This window comes from Sceloporus occidentalis, unplaced genomic scaffold (genome assembly GCF_023333645.1).
Source record: "Sceloporus occidentalis isolate IW3139 unplaced genomic scaffold, rSceOcc1.0.p SCAF_3, whole genome shotgun sequence".
Taxonomy (NCBI): Eukaryota; Metazoa; Chordata; class Lepidosauria; order Squamata; family Phrynosomatidae; genus Sceloporus; species Sceloporus occidentalis.
In genome coordinates, this window is record NW_028316983.1 from 36,812,763 (window position 1) to 36,829,938 (window position 17,176).

Here is a 17,176-nt window from a genome sequence, read left to right on the forward strand (position 1 = left end):
GTCCACAATGTGGTCTTAAAGAGCTTTGCCAGGTACTTTCCTTACCTTAGTTGTGTGGGCATGCCAAAAAAAAAAAGTATGAAGGATCACATCATCCATCATGATACCAGGAAACCAGCTTATGATTATGATAGGCTGATAATGTTCAGGACATTTCAAAGTGCTAGTGTTATAAATTTGAAAACCACCCTGAGGATCTTGCCACTTGCCAGTATTTAAACATTTTATATGAATAACTAGGGCAAAATGGTGATTGCATTTCTTTACTGGATTACACCTTTGCATTGTAATTTGTTGGTTTGAGCACCTCTCCCCATGAAGAATACAACAGCATATTGGCTGGAGAGATATTTTGCATCTCTACAGAAAAGTGGTAGCAAGTCATGTTTTGAAATATTTATACACCCCAAAAGAAACCTGTACTGTATTGCTACATATAAAAACAAAATCACATCTAAAGATATATTCATTGTAACTCTTTGCTGTCGTTACAGTGAAACCTTTGCATCTTTCTGCATATCAGCACCCATTGCCTTTTGTAGTGAGCTTCTTGCTAGGATTCTGAAATTTCTTATATATGGACTGTGTTTTATTTATTGTCCTAAAATGCATATGGCAATTGCTTACATTTATTGATATTGTTAAAAGAATGGATGTTGTTACAAAATAAGGAACTGTTTCAATTAGAAGTGTCAGGAGCTGAGCCTTCAGCTTGCCTGTCATTAGAGTTGGATTAACAGCTTTGCTTTCTCATAATGTAATAGACAGTCCTCTTGCTTAGGACGGGATATGTAGTTATGTGTTAATTGCCAAGATGGCTGTTCACATTCCTTTGTGGTTAATGGGCAGGTGGGATGGGAGCTGACGCTGTGGTTAGTGATCCAAAGTTGAGAACTGAAGATGGGAGAGCAGGAGGAGGGGCTCTCCTAGTAAAAGAAGATGTGCTAGATAGGCCTTGGTGGATGTTGTACTAAGGCCTTGAGACCTCTTCCAGCCCTTTGATTTCTCCTTGATGTATTTAGCCAAATTCTAGCCCTACTTTGGCTATTTGACACTCTTAAGATAAGAGGGATGAAATGACATGGATAACAACTGGAGCACTAGTGGCAGATTTCAAGCATACTTAATTGAACACAAACTAATACCTGCTTTTAAGGCTACACTATGCCTGTAAGGATGAAGAAAGCTTACTTCCCTGTCACCATTGTCTCCACACGATGTTGGCCAAAGGAAATATTTTAACTGGTGAGAGAGTTCCTTCCTATGGACCCAGTGATCAAATGGTGAAATCACTGGATGTCTACTGTAGACAATTTGCATTATATTTTTACAGATAAAAAATCACCCATATCTGTTCTAATTTGGATGCCATAGTTATCAAAGTGAGGAATGGAAGCAGATAGATTACTGTTGGATGTTATATTTGATATTTTCAGCTAATGCTGCCTTAAGATTTGGACCACTGGAAACTGCTTGAAGAACTGAGGCTTACCACTTGTTCGCCACATTCATACCCTTCCTGGTTACTGAAATTGGCTGGAGCTACCATTGTATTCTGACATTAGTAAAAATATAGTGTTATTCCATAGGCAATTTGTCAGTTATTACCTTTTTTGAGATCACTGTTGAGAATGGTGGTGGGCTCTTGGATGGAACTGATAATTTGGATCCATTTGTACATGGCTTCCAGATTTGTTTTGGAACCAAAAGAGCTCTGGTCACACTAATGGAAGATTTATAGAGGAATGGACAAGAAAAGCAAATGTGTTTTTGTGTTACATCTGTCCACCTTTAGTATCCACCTGCTATTCACTCACTAGAGGGGACAGATACAGAATCTGGCAGAGTAACTTGTTTTGCCTAATCCCCATCGTCAGCCCTATGGGAAATGGCCATCAAAGGTTTCCTTTGTTCCACATAATTTTTAGCATCTCAATTGGAGAAAGCCATCCTGTAATTTGGCCTAAAACTATCATGAGCATGTGAGCAACACAGGCACAGCTCCACCAGGCCTAGCCCAGAGGCAGAAGAAGAGCCCTCCTTCCAGTCCATCTGCCATGGCCCTGGCCTCAGTAGGAGAGAAGAACTGCTGGACTTGATCCCCTTCCCCACTGCCATTCCCTTCTCCATTTGTGTTGTGCCTTTTTAGATTGTAAGCCTGAGGGCAGGAACTGTCTAGTTAACAATTTGTAAGGCACTCTGAGAGCATTAAATACAATAAATAACATCAACACTAGGTAGCTGTACCTATCTGCTAGCACCAGGAATTCTGTGGACCCCAAACAAATGTAGAGAGACAATTTGGGAATGGATAATGACTAACAAACTGAATCTCAATCAAGATAAGGCAGATATCTGGGGGCTTGGGCAGGTTGTTCATCTGGATGGAGATGTATTGCCCTGAAACTACAGAGTGTGAAGGTTCTCCTGGAGGTGCAAGAGGCATTAAAGTCTAGGACTGATGTTTTTCTTGTTGCATTATGTGGCCAACTGCGTCTCTAGAAAAATAAGATATTTTCAGTTACATCAAAACTAGACCACCATAATGTACTTGCTGTTGGGCTTTGTTTGTTGTTGTGCATCTTGTGCTTCCAACTTATGGTAACCTGCAGGTGACCCTATCATGGGGTTTTCCTGGCAAGATTTGTTCAGAGGTTTGCCTTTCTCCAAGGCTGCAAAAATGTGACTTGCCAAGGTCACCCAGTGGGCTTTCACGACTGGAGAGTTGAACCCTCAGCTAGAGTCATAATCCAATGATCAAACCACTACACCATGCTCTCATGCTTTATCTAGGGCTGTATTTTCATACTTTATTTAGTATTACCATTCCAATTTCATGTTTTTACCTAGTAGAAAATGCAGCTTAGGATGCTTTTTGAGACTGGTGAGAATATGTAACACTAGAACTTATTATCAACTATACTACCCATTTCTATGCTCAGTTTATAGTTTAGATCTTAAAATACAATTCAAAAGGACTGCTTACATTAATACAAAATTGTTCAGGTTGTATAGGCCTGTAAGCAACATCTCTAGTTTGACAGGGTACTACATATGGTCTTTTTTGCCATGGCCTCAGAAGTTTAAAAAAAAAACCCTTATTTTTGTTAGTTTGTAAACAAAGCCAGAAGTGTTTTGTTGCGCTGCCATCTATTTCTTTAGCATTGTTGACAGGAAGTGTTTTGTTGTTTCCATCTAATTTTTTTAGCACTGCTCACACGTTTTAGTTTAATTGGATTTCTCATTAACAATTCTACATTGCCAAGAAATCTAGTAATACGTTTTTGTTAATTAAAAAGCTTAGGGGGAAAAGATGAATTGCTTTTATGAATCAACAGTCAAGACTCATACCTAGAAGCATTTGTGTTCAGATCAAGAGCATTCCATTGTTTAAAGGTGAAAAAGATGCAAGGCAGAGCCCTGGTGCCCTTTTACAGTTGGGGGATTCCCCCTGACAATCTACCATACCAGCTATGGCGCTGCCATAGGTTCTGGCTGTTACAACTGAGCGATCTCAAGAGGAAACCAAGTCTTCTTATTTTGAGGGTGTTTTATAAGCAACAGATAGCAAGGATCATTGTTTCACCAAATGGTGAGATTAGGTCACAGGAATTTACTAGATCAAAACTGGAAACACGAGCATACAATAACAGGCTATTTACTTGTATTTTATCGACATAGCTGAATATTTTCAAAGAATTTTCTTCTGCTGCAATATAACAAAACAGCTCATATGTTGGTAATGCAAAACTGTACCAATAACCCCCTTGAGCATGTTGAGGCATGCCCAGTTTCTGTGGATTCCCCTCAGTCCTCTTGGTTTTGCTTTTTGAAATTTTTAGTATGTATCACACTCAAGCAAGTTCTGAAAGTTTCCTATCTCCTAGGGACAAATGGGGTTGGGGCTTGTTCTTTGTTATTTACACAAGGTTAATTGCCAGAATGTATTTGAAATGAAGCTTGTCTTGAGGGCAGTTTGCAAAATTTGACTGCCCAAACAAGCTATAGCCACAGCACTCTCTGAAATTAGGACTGCTTGCTACGTTTCCAATTTTATTAGCCATGAACACCTCACAAGCCTATACAAAACTTCACTAGGTTCATGTCCCTTCTCAGTGTCCCTCTTGTGCTGTATCTGTGGCTGGCTGGAAAAGGGCAGCCATTTTTAGCTGTGGCACCAATTCATATAGCCCCTTCTTTCTTGAATTATACTAAATAACATGTTTATGATTTTAGGACTATATTGATTTGTTGTATTCCTTAACTTTCTATGCAAATTTGAATGTTATTGTGCACAGAAGAGAAAAGTATTATATGCCTTCAAGTTGCCTGCTGATGTATGGCAACCCCATGAACGCACGTTCTTCGATAAGGAACACTCACAGGTAGTTTTGCCGTTTACTTCTGAAATAAAGTGTGAAGAAAAGGCCTTTGTGGAGCCTTCAGCACCATGTGTGCTTTTCCAGATATTGTTGATCTGCAACTAATTTCTCTCCACTGGCTATGCTGGCTTCAGCTGATGACACATCTGCAAGAGCATCCCCTACACCTTGTCACAAAGTCCTCAATGATGATATATTCATTATAAAGACGAAGAAAGCATCAACTAAGTATGCCTTTCCTATCAGTCTTCATTATATGTCTTTCAAATACATTCCTATTCTTGTACTTTCTAGAAAATGGTAATTTTGAACTTACCTTGGCTACATTAATGCCATTAACTTCAGGAAAAGCATGAAAGTTAGGTGAACTAGACTTTAACTTTGGAAAGAAATAGATGCCAAGTTTTGTTGCGGTTGCTGAGTCTTCAAGTTGTTTTTGATTTATGGTAAGGCAAACCTAACATGGGGTTTTCTTTGCATGTTTCTTCAGAGGGGTTTTGCCATTGCCATCCTTTGAGGCTGTGTGTGTGACTTGCCTTCACCCAGTGGATTTACATGGCCAGTATTAGTCACAATTCAGCACTCAAACCACTACACCATGGTGGCCAAGTTCTATCTCAGTTCAAATTAAGTCACTGAGGAATTTACTACCGCCGGGGGGGGGGGGGGGGGGGGAAATCTGTGCTGTCTTATAAATTATGCACCATTAGGAGACCAAGAATTCCTGTGAAACCACTTTGATATGAAGTAGTTATATTTAGGATGAGGATTTTTTCCACCTGGCCACCTACTAAAGAAAATGCTCAAGAATGGGCCTTGTAATGATTTTTTCAAAATAAATAATAAAGTAGACTTACGATGATCCGTCTTTAAAAAAAAGCAGCCACATATTTCCATTTACTCGATTGCTACTTAATCTCTTGTGTGACTGGCGGTATATAAATCACTGTGTAGGACAATTCTCATTGCTTTTACACATGTACCAGAAGTCAGGTCAGTCTGTTCTACAAGAGCATCTACCAAATGAAGCTATACTACAATGCAAATATTGGAGACACTGATTTAATTTTATACAAGTCAAACTACATGTTATATAAAGATCACAGAGGATTGTGCTAATATTCTGCTAATATTGCTAAAGTGATTTTTTACATACAAGGGACTTCAGCACTGGATTCTACTTCAGTTGCATAAATCGTACTGGCAAGCCTAGTTTTAGATAACCCATTAAGATTAGAACTTTAGCTCCATACGTTTAATTTCTATGTCACTATTAATTTTAGGGAAAGTAACCTAATTCCATATTCAGCAGTCAGAGGATAGCAAAGTGAACATGTAAAAATCCTGGGAACCAAAAATTCACTTGACACCTGGAATTTTTTTTGCCAAACAAGTCAACACTCCCTGTTAGCTTCAGGCAAAACTGAACCATACAAAGTTAGAGACCATTTTTATTAGGTAATCAATACTAGTCCAAGATGGTGAGAAAGGAGCAAAGAAGTTACTTTTGGCAAGTTATAGTACAGCACAGATGAAATACTCCAATTTAAACTCAATGCTGGCTTGACTTTTTTTCAACTTTACAAGCATCTCCAACCTGTTCCATAAGGCTTTCATGCACTTTTAGAAACAAGCCACAGCCCATTAAACTAATTTCCATAATCTTTAAATAATGGAACTATTTATGAAAAATTACTTTTCAAAAGCCTTCTCTTGTAATTTTTTAAATATAAAACCCATCTTCCACTGCAACTATTATTTTTGCTGGGACATTTTTAAAAAAGAAATCAAAGATTTACCCTAATTTCTACAAAAAGAGGACCATTTCCTGTTCTCTGCCACTTCTGTACAACCTTTCAGGAAGTTTTAGGTACTTAAAATCTTTGCCTCATTTACTTAGTTCTCCAGCAATTTCTTTCTGCAGTAGAACAGGCCAGCTTCCTCAATTCTAACTTAAAAAAGACTTCTGATCTGGCACATAAATGTTCCATTATTAAGAGAAAAGTTCCAGTTTTAATCTTGTGAACTGGATCTTGAACGTGAGCGGGATTTTGAGTGTGATTGTGATCGAGACCGCGATGCAGCTCTTTTGGGTGGAGACTCTGAATGAGCCTTTGCAGGTTGGTGCTGCATAGGAGAATTGGAACGAGACCTGCTCCTTGACCTTGATTTAGATTTTGCTTCCCCTTTACCATTTTCTTTGGGTGATCGAGACACAGACCTAGATCTGCTGTGAGACTTCTCAGACTTTTCCTTAGATCTGCTGCGGGACTGTGAACCTCTGTCAGATTTCAGTTTAGACTTGCTCTTTGATCTAGACTTTCTACTTTTAGATCTTGAACGTGAACGATCTTTGCTTCGAGACCTAGATTTAGAACTGTTGGAAAGAAAGAAAAATTACTAATAATAAAACTACACAAAGATTACTAACTGGTTTAGAAGCCACTTAAGTGCACCTATCATATTACTGGTAATTAAACTTAACATAATGCAAGTTCTTACCGTGATCGGCTTTTTGAGGCACTACGAGATCTACTGCGGCTGCTCCTGCGGCTCCTACTACGTGACCGCCTTCTAGAACGTGACCTTAAAAGAAAGTGTATTCTAAGTCACCACTTTAACACCTGCTTGGGCACTGTGAGTCTATTTTCCTCCTTAAAATCAACACTGTGAGGCCTGCTCTTTTCCTAAAAGTTTTTAATACATGACAACAACCATGTGATTTGACTTACTTTGAACAGGTGCTACATTTTCTAAAAAGTATTATCTCCTTTGTATTAAAAATCTTAAAATCTGACACTAACGTACCTTGATCTACTCCCAGAATAAGATCGTCTATGGCTCGATCGTGGTTTGTCTTCAACCAGCCTGATCTTTCGTCCATTTATTTCTGTGCCATCCAATTTGTCCAGAGCTCGCTTCATGTCAGAATAAGAACGGAATTCAATTACTCCTTCATTTGTACGTTCTTTGTGAGCATCCGCATAAGTGACCTCACCAGCTTGCCTCATGAAATCCTTAAGAGTAAATAAAACTATTAGTCACACTTTGCAAATGTACAGATATGGTACTATACAAGTGTAAGACAAAAATAAGCAGATTCAACAAGTACACTATGAAATCAAGTGACCATGCAACGCATAAAGAACTACACGTCATAGTGTGCTTTTTTTCAGAAAGTTTGTACTGTCAACCTACTTTCAAATCCTGCCAACTACAGCGACTGGAAAGGTTTTCAACAATTAATCTGTATTCTGTACGAACAGGTGGTCCATATTTATCTCTTCCCGATGTCCTTCGACTGCTATATCCTCCACCACCTTTATCATACAAAGACACAAAGTTAGCAATCTTGTATAAAAGCAAATACAAGTTAGTTCACTTTAGTTTACAAATTGTATTTACAGGAGTAGGACTTTAGTTTTCTAATCCTGCAACAAAATTTTCAATTCGCCACATTCTATATATTAAGGGCAAATCAAAGACTAAAATCCTACAAGACTGTGCTCCTAAACTCTGTTAGAGAGTGACTGCTCCTTTATTAGATTTACCTTGCTAAGTTTTATTTTACAGAACATTGTAAAATATAAAACTTAACTGATTACATGCAATCTACATTTTACAAAAAATTTACTAGTTTACACTAAGTACTTACATCACAGTATGAGGTATTTGGTGGTGGTTTGGCCACAACACACGCAAGGTAACAGTCACCTAGTTCAGTTTAACCAGTTTTGTCTAACCCTTGGAATCCTCACCATCACCCTGCGTCTAATGGCAAAAGGCTGCTGTCGTCATGGCTTCCGGTAAGGTCAGCCAAAGGGTCATAGGGCAAGGGTCACACAATGTATGGAAAAGCCATGGCCAATCAGGAAAGGCAGTCATCTTAGCCTCAGTGGACACAGCCTCAGCCCCACTGGTCACTTTTAAATTGAAACATCAAGGACTTGTTAAAAAGTTTGAATTGAACATGCAACAATTTAAAAAACATACACATTTACAAGAAACCCCACTCCCACCAGTAACAAGTCATTGTCTACCTTACTGCTCTTAATCATCATGTAAAATTCAATTGAATTTGATGCAGCCCAGTTTCTACAAAGATCTAAACAAAGTGGGTCTTGCATCAGCCATCGAATTATCCTCAATTCAGTCTCAGCATTTAACTGCCAAGCCTTCAAACTCTCCTCAGACACTAATGTTTGAGAATCTGAAGTGAGACTTAGCATAGTCTCATCTGAAAAACAGACAACCATTTCAATTGGCAGATTTACAACATGCCAACTCTTTCCCAACCTAATTCTGTCGGGCATTTTTGTATGTCACAAGTGTTCCAATTAAGAGCAGTGAGTTTAATGTAAAATCCCCACGTATCCCTTCCCAACTCTTCCCAATGTTCTTAAGCCCCAGAATGTTTGCACATTTGAGTGCAATTTACATGGGGGGGAGCCCCACCTAACTCCTTAACAAAACTTTCTAGTGGATAAAACTAAAGAGGGGAGAGCTTAAACCCCCTCCAGACATCAGAATCGAGCCAGTGTTACACCCCTCCTGGCCAGGGACCTCTCCATGCCCCCTCCTAAGGGCCCTATCTCTCTCCACCCACCCCCCTTGGCTACTTAGGGAAGCCAACACCTTCCATTCCTCTGCCTGCTGCCCCATCCCTCCCCCCTTCCCTTCCTCCGCGTGCCTGAAAAAGGCCACGTCGGAGCAACACTCACTGCGGCTGCTGTAGCTGTAGCCATCTCTGTCCCGGCGGGGGCCACGGGCATGCTCCACGATCACCCGCTCCCCGCACAGGTCTTTGCCGTTCAGCTCGTAAACGGCATCTTCTGCATCCCGGGAATCCTCGAATTCCACAAACCCATACCTGGAAAGAGAAAGAAAGAAAATACAAAAAGGGGACACAGGTGGTGGTGGGGAGGAGGAAAGGACTCTGACTACACTCACACAGGCCAGCACCATCCCCTCCTCCCAGGTGGTAACTGTCTGACTACATGTCCCAGCATTCCCTAACCTCTAACTCTGTGGGAAAGGGCTGCTGGGAACATTGGGAGAATTGCTCATTTCCCCACCTGCTGTGAATGGAAATTCTCCACCTCTTTTTCTGTGGTCATTCCAGAAAGCTACTCTTTTGTTGTGTGCCTTCATATCCTTTCCAATTTATGGTGACCCTAAGGTGACCCTATAATGGGGGTTTTCTTGGCAAATTTCTTCAGAGAGGCTTTGCCATTGCCTTCTACTGAAGCTGAAAGAGAATGACTCGCCCAAGGTCTATTCCCATAGCCAAACCATGATTCAAACCATGGCCTTCAGAGTCCTAGTCCAGCACAAAGGCTCTTACAAACTACTCTAACAACTTGGTGACCAGCTGCCCTAACTGCCAAGGAGGACAAGGCATCGCAAAATGGAGGACTTTCCAGAAAAACTTAAGGACATTGCAAACTAAAAGCACAAAACACTCATGAAAATAAGAAATCCAAGCTTTTTAGTCCTGCTCAAAATAGAAGACCTTCTGGAATGCCTCCTGGACAAAAAAGGTTGAAGTGGAAAGGACTCGTCCTGGAGAAAGAGGACCTCTGGTCCCAGGAGGAAACGTTTGTGCACCTTAAAATTCAAAGGAAGAAAAGGAAAGAGTTGGGGAACCTTTTCCTGCCTCATGTGAATGAAACTCTCTTTTGTCTGCAGCATTTTGGAAGCCACCGTTCAAGACAAAAGTCTCAGGCTGCATCCACACTACAGAAACAATAGGTTTGACACCACTTTAACTGCCATGGCTCAATGTTATGGAATTCTGAGAAGTGCAGTTTGCCGCAGCACCAACATTCCCCAGGATTCCATTGTCTAGAGCCATGACAGTTAAAGTGGTGTCAAACTTGATTATTTCTGCAGTAGGAATGCAGCCTATGCCAGTCTCAAATTGTTTCTACACCAATTCCTCCCTATCCCTATGCTGGTAATGGCACTCCAAGAGCATCTAGAGCAGTGGTTCCCAAACTTTGGTCTTCCAGATGTTTTGGACATCAGCTCCCCAGAATTCCTGACCGCTGGTCAAGCTGGCTAGGGCTTCTGGGGGTTGAAGTCCAAAACACAAAAGTTTGGGAATCATTATCTAGAGGGCTGCATGACTCCAACCCTGCTGTCATTCATTATATAATCTGTGAAGAAGTCTGCCACTGAAGACAATAAATTAGTCTCAATCAGTACAGAATTGAGAGGCCAGGTTCATATTGCTTGGCTCACCTAGAGATACAACAATTCTGAATCACAGGAGGTAGAAGAGACTACAAGGGCCATCCAGTCCAACATCCTGCCATGCAGGAACTCACAATCAAAGCACTCCCAACAGATGGCCATCCAGCCTCTGTTGAAAACCTCCAAAGGAGGAGACTCCACCACACTCAGAGGAAGTGTGTTCCCCTGTCAAGCAGCTCTTACTGTCAGGAAGTTCTTCCTAATGCTGAGCTGGAATCACTTTTCCTACAGCTTGCATTCATAGTTCTATGTCCTATTCTCTGGGCCAGGAGAAAACATCCTCAATATGACACCCCTTCAAATATCTAAACAGGGCTATCATATCACCTCTTAACTGTCTCTTCTTCAGATTAAACATGCCCAGCTTCCTAAGCGTCTCCTCATACAGCATGGTTTCCAGACCCTTCGTCTGGCCACTTTGGTTGCCTATTTGCTTTCAGGTCCAAATTCAGATTGCTGAAGTCTTAAATCTGTTTAGGATCCAAATACCTCTATGCCCACAGACCAAGAGGCACCACTTTGTCAAATGCAAAACATTTGTACACCAAGGTCCTCTGGCAGATGTTTATTCTAGTCAGCCAGAGGACTTTCCCTTCAGTCCTCCCATGACTCTGGAAATACCTGCCGGAAGAGACTGGACAGCTAAGCAAGCTGCATCAATTTAAGACATGAAGGGCCAACCTCTTCCAGCAGGCCTATCCAGATCATTTTCAAATGGTACATAATGGGTTTTAAATGTGATTGTTTTAATACATATGTGTCTTGTTTCTATAAAAAAACAAGGGACATGTGTTTTTAACTGACGTTATGTATCTGTCGATTTGCTGTTGTGGCTGCGCCATGTCACACAATATGATTGTTATTTTCTGTTTGGTATCGCGCCTCCTCTTAGGTTTATTTAATAATAACATTTTATACCACTATATTTTTATAGTGCTACTATATACTACATATTTATATTTAAACATACTATTTAATGTACAAAATATTAAAAATGTACAACATTTATATAATATATTTATTATTATGTTTAATATATTTAAATATTCCACCGTACTGTATTTTAGTATAAATATGCTATTTAATATATATTAAATATAATTATTATATTTAACGATATACCATTCAAATGTACTACTATGCTTATACTATATTTCAGTATTATTATTACAGTAGAAAAGTTTATACTACTACTATTTCTCATCATTTCTGCCAAATAAGCCCAATGAAGGGGCGACAGACATAGCAATATCTGTTGTTGGTGGTCAATCATAGGATATAGTTTGACAACCGACAAACCTATTCAGAATCCAGAGCCTGGGCTGCTGCTGCTGCTGCTGCTGCTGCTCTCATTGGAGCGGCGGGGCAGGCCCCTCTCTCTCCTCCTCCTCCTCCTCCAGCGAAGACAATGGAGGCTGGGCCGGCCGCCATTTTGTAGACGACGCCACGCGGCGGGCGCTTGGACTCTTTCTTCTGGCTCTGTGCTATGCTCCGCTCTGGGCCCACAACAAACTCCAACTCCCAGAATTCCATAGCAAAGGGGCTAACTCCCAGCCCCGACTCACCCGTTTTTCAAATCCACTTCGAGCAAGCGGCCGTAGCCGCTGAAAAAGCGCTGGATGTCCTTTTCCCGCACATGGTAACTTAAGCGGCCGATATAGACGCGCGGCATCTCCGCCGTAGCGACCTAGAAAAAGGGAGAGAGGAGGAGGAGAAAGGGAGAGGGGGAGGGAAAGGGGAGGACAAGAGACGGAAGACCCAGGAGAGGGAAATGAAGGGAATGAAAAAATAAAGAGAGTAGCGTCTCAGCGCCGACAGAGAGAGAGAGAGCAGCGTCTGCGGCCTGCTCCGCAGCACACTGGCGCCCAGCCCCCTCCAGCGCCGCGTTTATATAGGTGGGCGGGGCCTGCGTCGCTCCCACGTGATGACGTCACAAGGGAGCCCGGCGGTAAGGCTCGGGAAAAAAGAATACAGTACAGAGAGAATAGAGAGGAGGAAGACTGCCGAGGGTCGCGCATGCGTAGAACTCCATGCACGCTTTTCTCGTATTCGACCCGAGGAAGAAAGCGTCCTGGCAGGTCACGTGACAACCTGCTGGACTCTATGGTTTCAGGGTGGCCAGACCGTCCTCTATTTTAACCTCCTCCTGTCCAAAAACGACCTCCATTTTGAGCATGACTATATATATATATATATATATATATATATATATTAAATAGTTGTATTGCTGATAAAAAAACATGTACCAATACAAATACAAATAACAAAATACAAATGAAACAGATACAAGAAGAAAAAACCCCAAATCAAAACAAATCTATAGAGACAAAAGGCACACACTAGAAACCACACATCCAACAATGGTCAGTTATTTTTTTAAATTGATTACATTTTACATTATAGTCAACATCATACTATTATTACATAACTCACATTTGAACAAATTTCACGCTTAAAGATTTCATCTTCTTTATATATAGGTAATACAGTACATTCTAGTTATCTATTTTGACTTCCTAATTCCTGCCCCCCCCCAAAAAAAAATGATGCTATTTCTTGAGTTCCCTTTTTTCTCACATTTTTAATAATGTTTTCAGTTTTGATATGATGCAGGATTTCACTAGTGTGATAAACCTCTTAAAGGGCAGTTTGGGGACTGCTGCTCTGATGGACCTAGAGATTCCTAGAAAGTGTTTTCTCAGGTTTAAAAATATAGTGTGTTTTTTTAATTTGCACTTTCCCCACTTTCACAGGGGTCCTGCTCCCATGAAATGTCGGGGGGGGGGGCAGGGGGTACTGTAGTTTTGCTATTATGGATTCATTCTATCAGAATTATTCTGTCATTAAGAAAAGAGGTCTCTAATGCTGAATATTAACAAAACAAAAATAATGACCATGGAAGAATTACTCTATATATTTAGTTGAGAAAATTATGCCCAAAAATTGACCCCTAAATCCTAGGTCGAATTATTTATGGGTTAGTATGGTAATGTGATAGCAGCTTTTTCAGATTTCCCCATGCAGTCGGTAGAGTATTTCTCTCTTGTGTCCAAGCAGAAAGTCATGGGTGATTAACTGCTTTTAAACGAACAAACAAACAGTCCCTCTCCCGCCCAAGCTGCCACTGTCTGGGGAATGGAGGATGGAATGAAAGCTAAAATGCTGAAGCAAAAAGCCTCAATTAAAGTCCCTCTTGCTGTGCGCCCACATACACACACTGAAGGAGCCTCCAAGTCTTACCCTCGACTTATCCACAGGTCATGCCAAAATCCATACTTTTTGGCCACAAACCTGCCCTTGACTTATACATGAGGTTGACTTATAGTCAAGTGCATAAAGGTAAAGGTATTCCCCATTGACAAGGTTGTCAAGTTGTGTCCAACCATAGGGGGCGGTGTTCATTTCCGTTACTAAGCGGAAGAGCCAGCATTGTCAGAGAGTATTCTGTCATCATGTGGCCAGCATGATTGCACAGAATGCTGTTTACCTTCCCACTGAAGTGGTGCCTATTTATCTACTTGCATTTGCATGCTTTCGAACTGTCAGGTTGGCAGAAGCTGGGACTAGTGATGGGTGCTCACCCCATCAGTTGGCCCCGAGCTGCCAATCTTGCAATCAACAGAGTCAGCGTCTTAACCACTTGAGCCAAGTGTATACCGCAGATGAATTCATTTAAAGAATGATAAAATAGGGAGTAGTAAAAAAAAAATCTCCATATCTGGTATCAAACATTGATCAGAGTGGAGACTGCAGTCAAGAAATCAGAAAAAGACTAGGAATGGGAAGGGCATGTATTATTATTATTACTATTATTATTTACTTATATCTCTGCTTTCTCCCAGTGTAGGGACTCAAGGTGGTGAATGGCAAATTTAAAACAATATGATTCCAAAACAATACCAAAGTATTAAAATGTATAAATGTGACATTTAAAAAACCAACAGACAATTTTAAAAGTTAAAACAATTATGCATTAAGATTTTAAATGTATTAAATTAGCTATGAAAAAACTAGACAAAGTCCTAGGCCCCATTCCCACTGGCTTATAACGTGCATCAAGAATTGAATTATGAGTGCATCGTTCCCATTTGAGCACACATTCGATCCTCACTGCACCGATTTCATTTCATTCCCATTCGGATCTGATCCCCGTGTATTCAGTTTTTCCTTGGAAAATCCTAATCAGTGGTGGATAAACCGGTTTTAAAAGGGTGCACATTTTTAGAGGTTTTTCCTGCGCCTCCTGAGTCCAATTCGGGACAAATTAATGAGAACGACAAGGGAGTCCAATTCGGGAACTTGGGGATGGGAGGAGCAGTGCTCAAGGGGCTAGCCTGGGGGTGTCACCCACTTTGTTCTCTTTCCTGCATTACTGGCACCATTTCCCCCCATTCATGTTGCCTTTTCCCTGGTGGAGTGGGAGGCAGGGTAAGGCGATCGCGTGTGTAGACAAATTTTTTTTTTAATTAAGCTTTCGATTGCTTAGGCGCTCTGTTGGGTGTCCAAACATAGCAAATTGCTACACTGACTTCCAAATATGGTAAATACATTATGCCCTCCTGCAACATCCCCCCTGCTCCACATGCATAGATCGACGTGTGAACTATTTGTTTTCTTACATGCCTGCTCGATCACCCCCTGAACAGCCCAGGGAGCAGTGGAGGAGGCAAAGAGACTTGGGGGGATGGAGGTGACCTTTCCCCTTCCCCAGAGGGAGTCTGGGAAGACACAGGAGAAACCGGGAGGCAAAGGAACGTGGGGGGATGGAGGCTCCCTTCTCTCTTTCCCAGAGGGGAAAAGTGCCTAAGTGATTGATTAGCTGTGACGTCAAGCGCTTAGGTGCTTGATTGACAGGTACTTTATTTTTTTTAAAAAAGAGGTTCCGGAAGGGCAATGGGAACAGGGAGCAAAAAAGTCTGCTTCAAATTACAACCGAGAAAATTTAGATGGGAATGAGAACATGGGTCAAAAAAAACCCAAGTCCGTTTGCCCCCTTTCGTAATGGGAATGAGGAAGCAGATTCGAATACGACTCTGAAAAAAAATCCGAGTCAGAATCGCAGCAATATAAGCCTCTTTTTTTGCCCAGTGGGAATGGGGCCCTAAAGTGCAAAGACAACACTGACTACTAAAGTTAGGATTGTCCAGGCCATTGTATTCCCCATCACCATGTACAGATGTGAGAGCTGGAGAGTGCAGAAAGCAGACTGAAACAAAATCTACTCATTTGCGATATGGTGCTGGAGGAGAATGCTGGATGACCAAAAAGACAGACAAATGGGTCCTAGTACAGATAAAGCCTGACCTTTCATAATCCTGGAAGCCAAGATGGCTAAACTCAGGTTATTGTACCTTGGACACATCATGAGAAGGAAACAATTCATTAGGAAAGGCAATGATGCTAGGAAAAGTGGAAGGCAGCAGAAAAGAAGACTGCATGTCAGATGGATAGATTCAATCAGAGAGGTCACAGGCTTGAACCTGCAGGACCTGAGCAAGAGATAGAGCATATGGGGTCTCAGAGATGTCTCATCCACAGGGTCACCATGATTTGAGGATGACTCAAGGGCTAACAACAACAACCCAAAATTAACCAAAGTGTAACTTAGAAATGTGATTGCATCAGATCAGTGTTGGATCAGACTGAAACCCTGTCTAGTCCAAACTGTCATTTGTACTGAGACTAATCATTTTATTACTTTATTTATACAGTACGCCCACGTCATATGCCTTACCACATGCATAAATCCCATTATTTTCAATGAGGCTCAAGCATACGTGGTATTTGCCTTATGCAGGGGTGGGGTCTGGAATCATAATAATAATAATAATAATAATAATAATAATAATAAATTTTATTTATGTTTCCCTGCCTCTCCCAGTGGATCGAAGCGGGGTTACAGACTAAGAATGGATCCCCCGCGTAAGGCAAGGGAGCACTGTACACTGCTCTTCCTCCAGTGCTGGGATGCAAGGTTGCTGAATAATGCATATAGCTGAAAACACACAAAATGCTGTGATTCATACTGTATTAAACTGTCTGTAAAATTTAAATGTAAAAATTTACACAGTTTTAATTCTGATGCGTAACACTCAAGGCCACTGTCAGGACACAGTATGGAGAAACAATAATGTTTTCCCATTGGCAGGGGGATCACACAGTGCTGCATTTTATCATCCTATCTGTTTAATTTAATTTATGCAAAAAACAGCAAAGGATTTGGAATGACTGCTGGTGAAAGTTAAGAAAGAAAGTGCAAACTGATTCAGGATGAGTGCTCATTTGGGGTAAAATTTACTAAATTTAAGGCCCCAAAACATAGTTTATACAGTATAAGATATAAAGACACACATATTCACACAAAGAAAGCTGGACAGTAAGTCTGCCTTTTCAGTTTTTTTGGTTAATTTGGGCACTATAGCTTCTTTCACTTACAGTGCAAGACCACTGCCAGTACAGAGCCCTCCCTCCACGGCCAACTGTCATCATTCAGCCTGGGGGGAGTGAGGAGGCGGGTCCAACACCATCGGACCTGCCCT

General features: G+C 41.1%; 1 protein-coding gene across 2 annotated transcripts; it reads right to left on the reverse strand.

The window, feature by feature from the left end:
- Positions 1-5,815: 5,815 nt before the first annotated feature.
- SRSF6 (serine and arginine rich splicing factor 6) lies at positions 5,816-12,498 on the reverse strand. Of its 2 annotated transcripts, none has more exons than XM_089514024.1 (6): positions 12,203-12,498; positions 9,104-9,252; positions 7,581-7,702; positions 7,191-7,399; positions 6,885-6,968; positions 5,816-6,759 (listed from the first exon to the last, which is right to left on the reverse strand). In XM_089514024.1, the coding sequence occupies exons 1-6, from the start codon at positions 12,307-12,309 to the stop codon at positions 6,396-6,398; spliced, it is 1,035 nt and encodes a 344-aa protein (XP_089370150.1). In that variant the 5' UTR covers positions 12,310-12,498; the 3' UTR covers positions 5,816-6,395. The 2 variants fall into 2 exon arrangements, with proteins under 2 accessions (XP_089370150.1, XP_089370151.1); XM_089514025.1 differs by having other exon boundaries at positions 9,104-9,989; positions 12,203-12,284.
- Between the last annotated feature and the right edge of the window lie 4,678 nt (positions 12,499-17,176).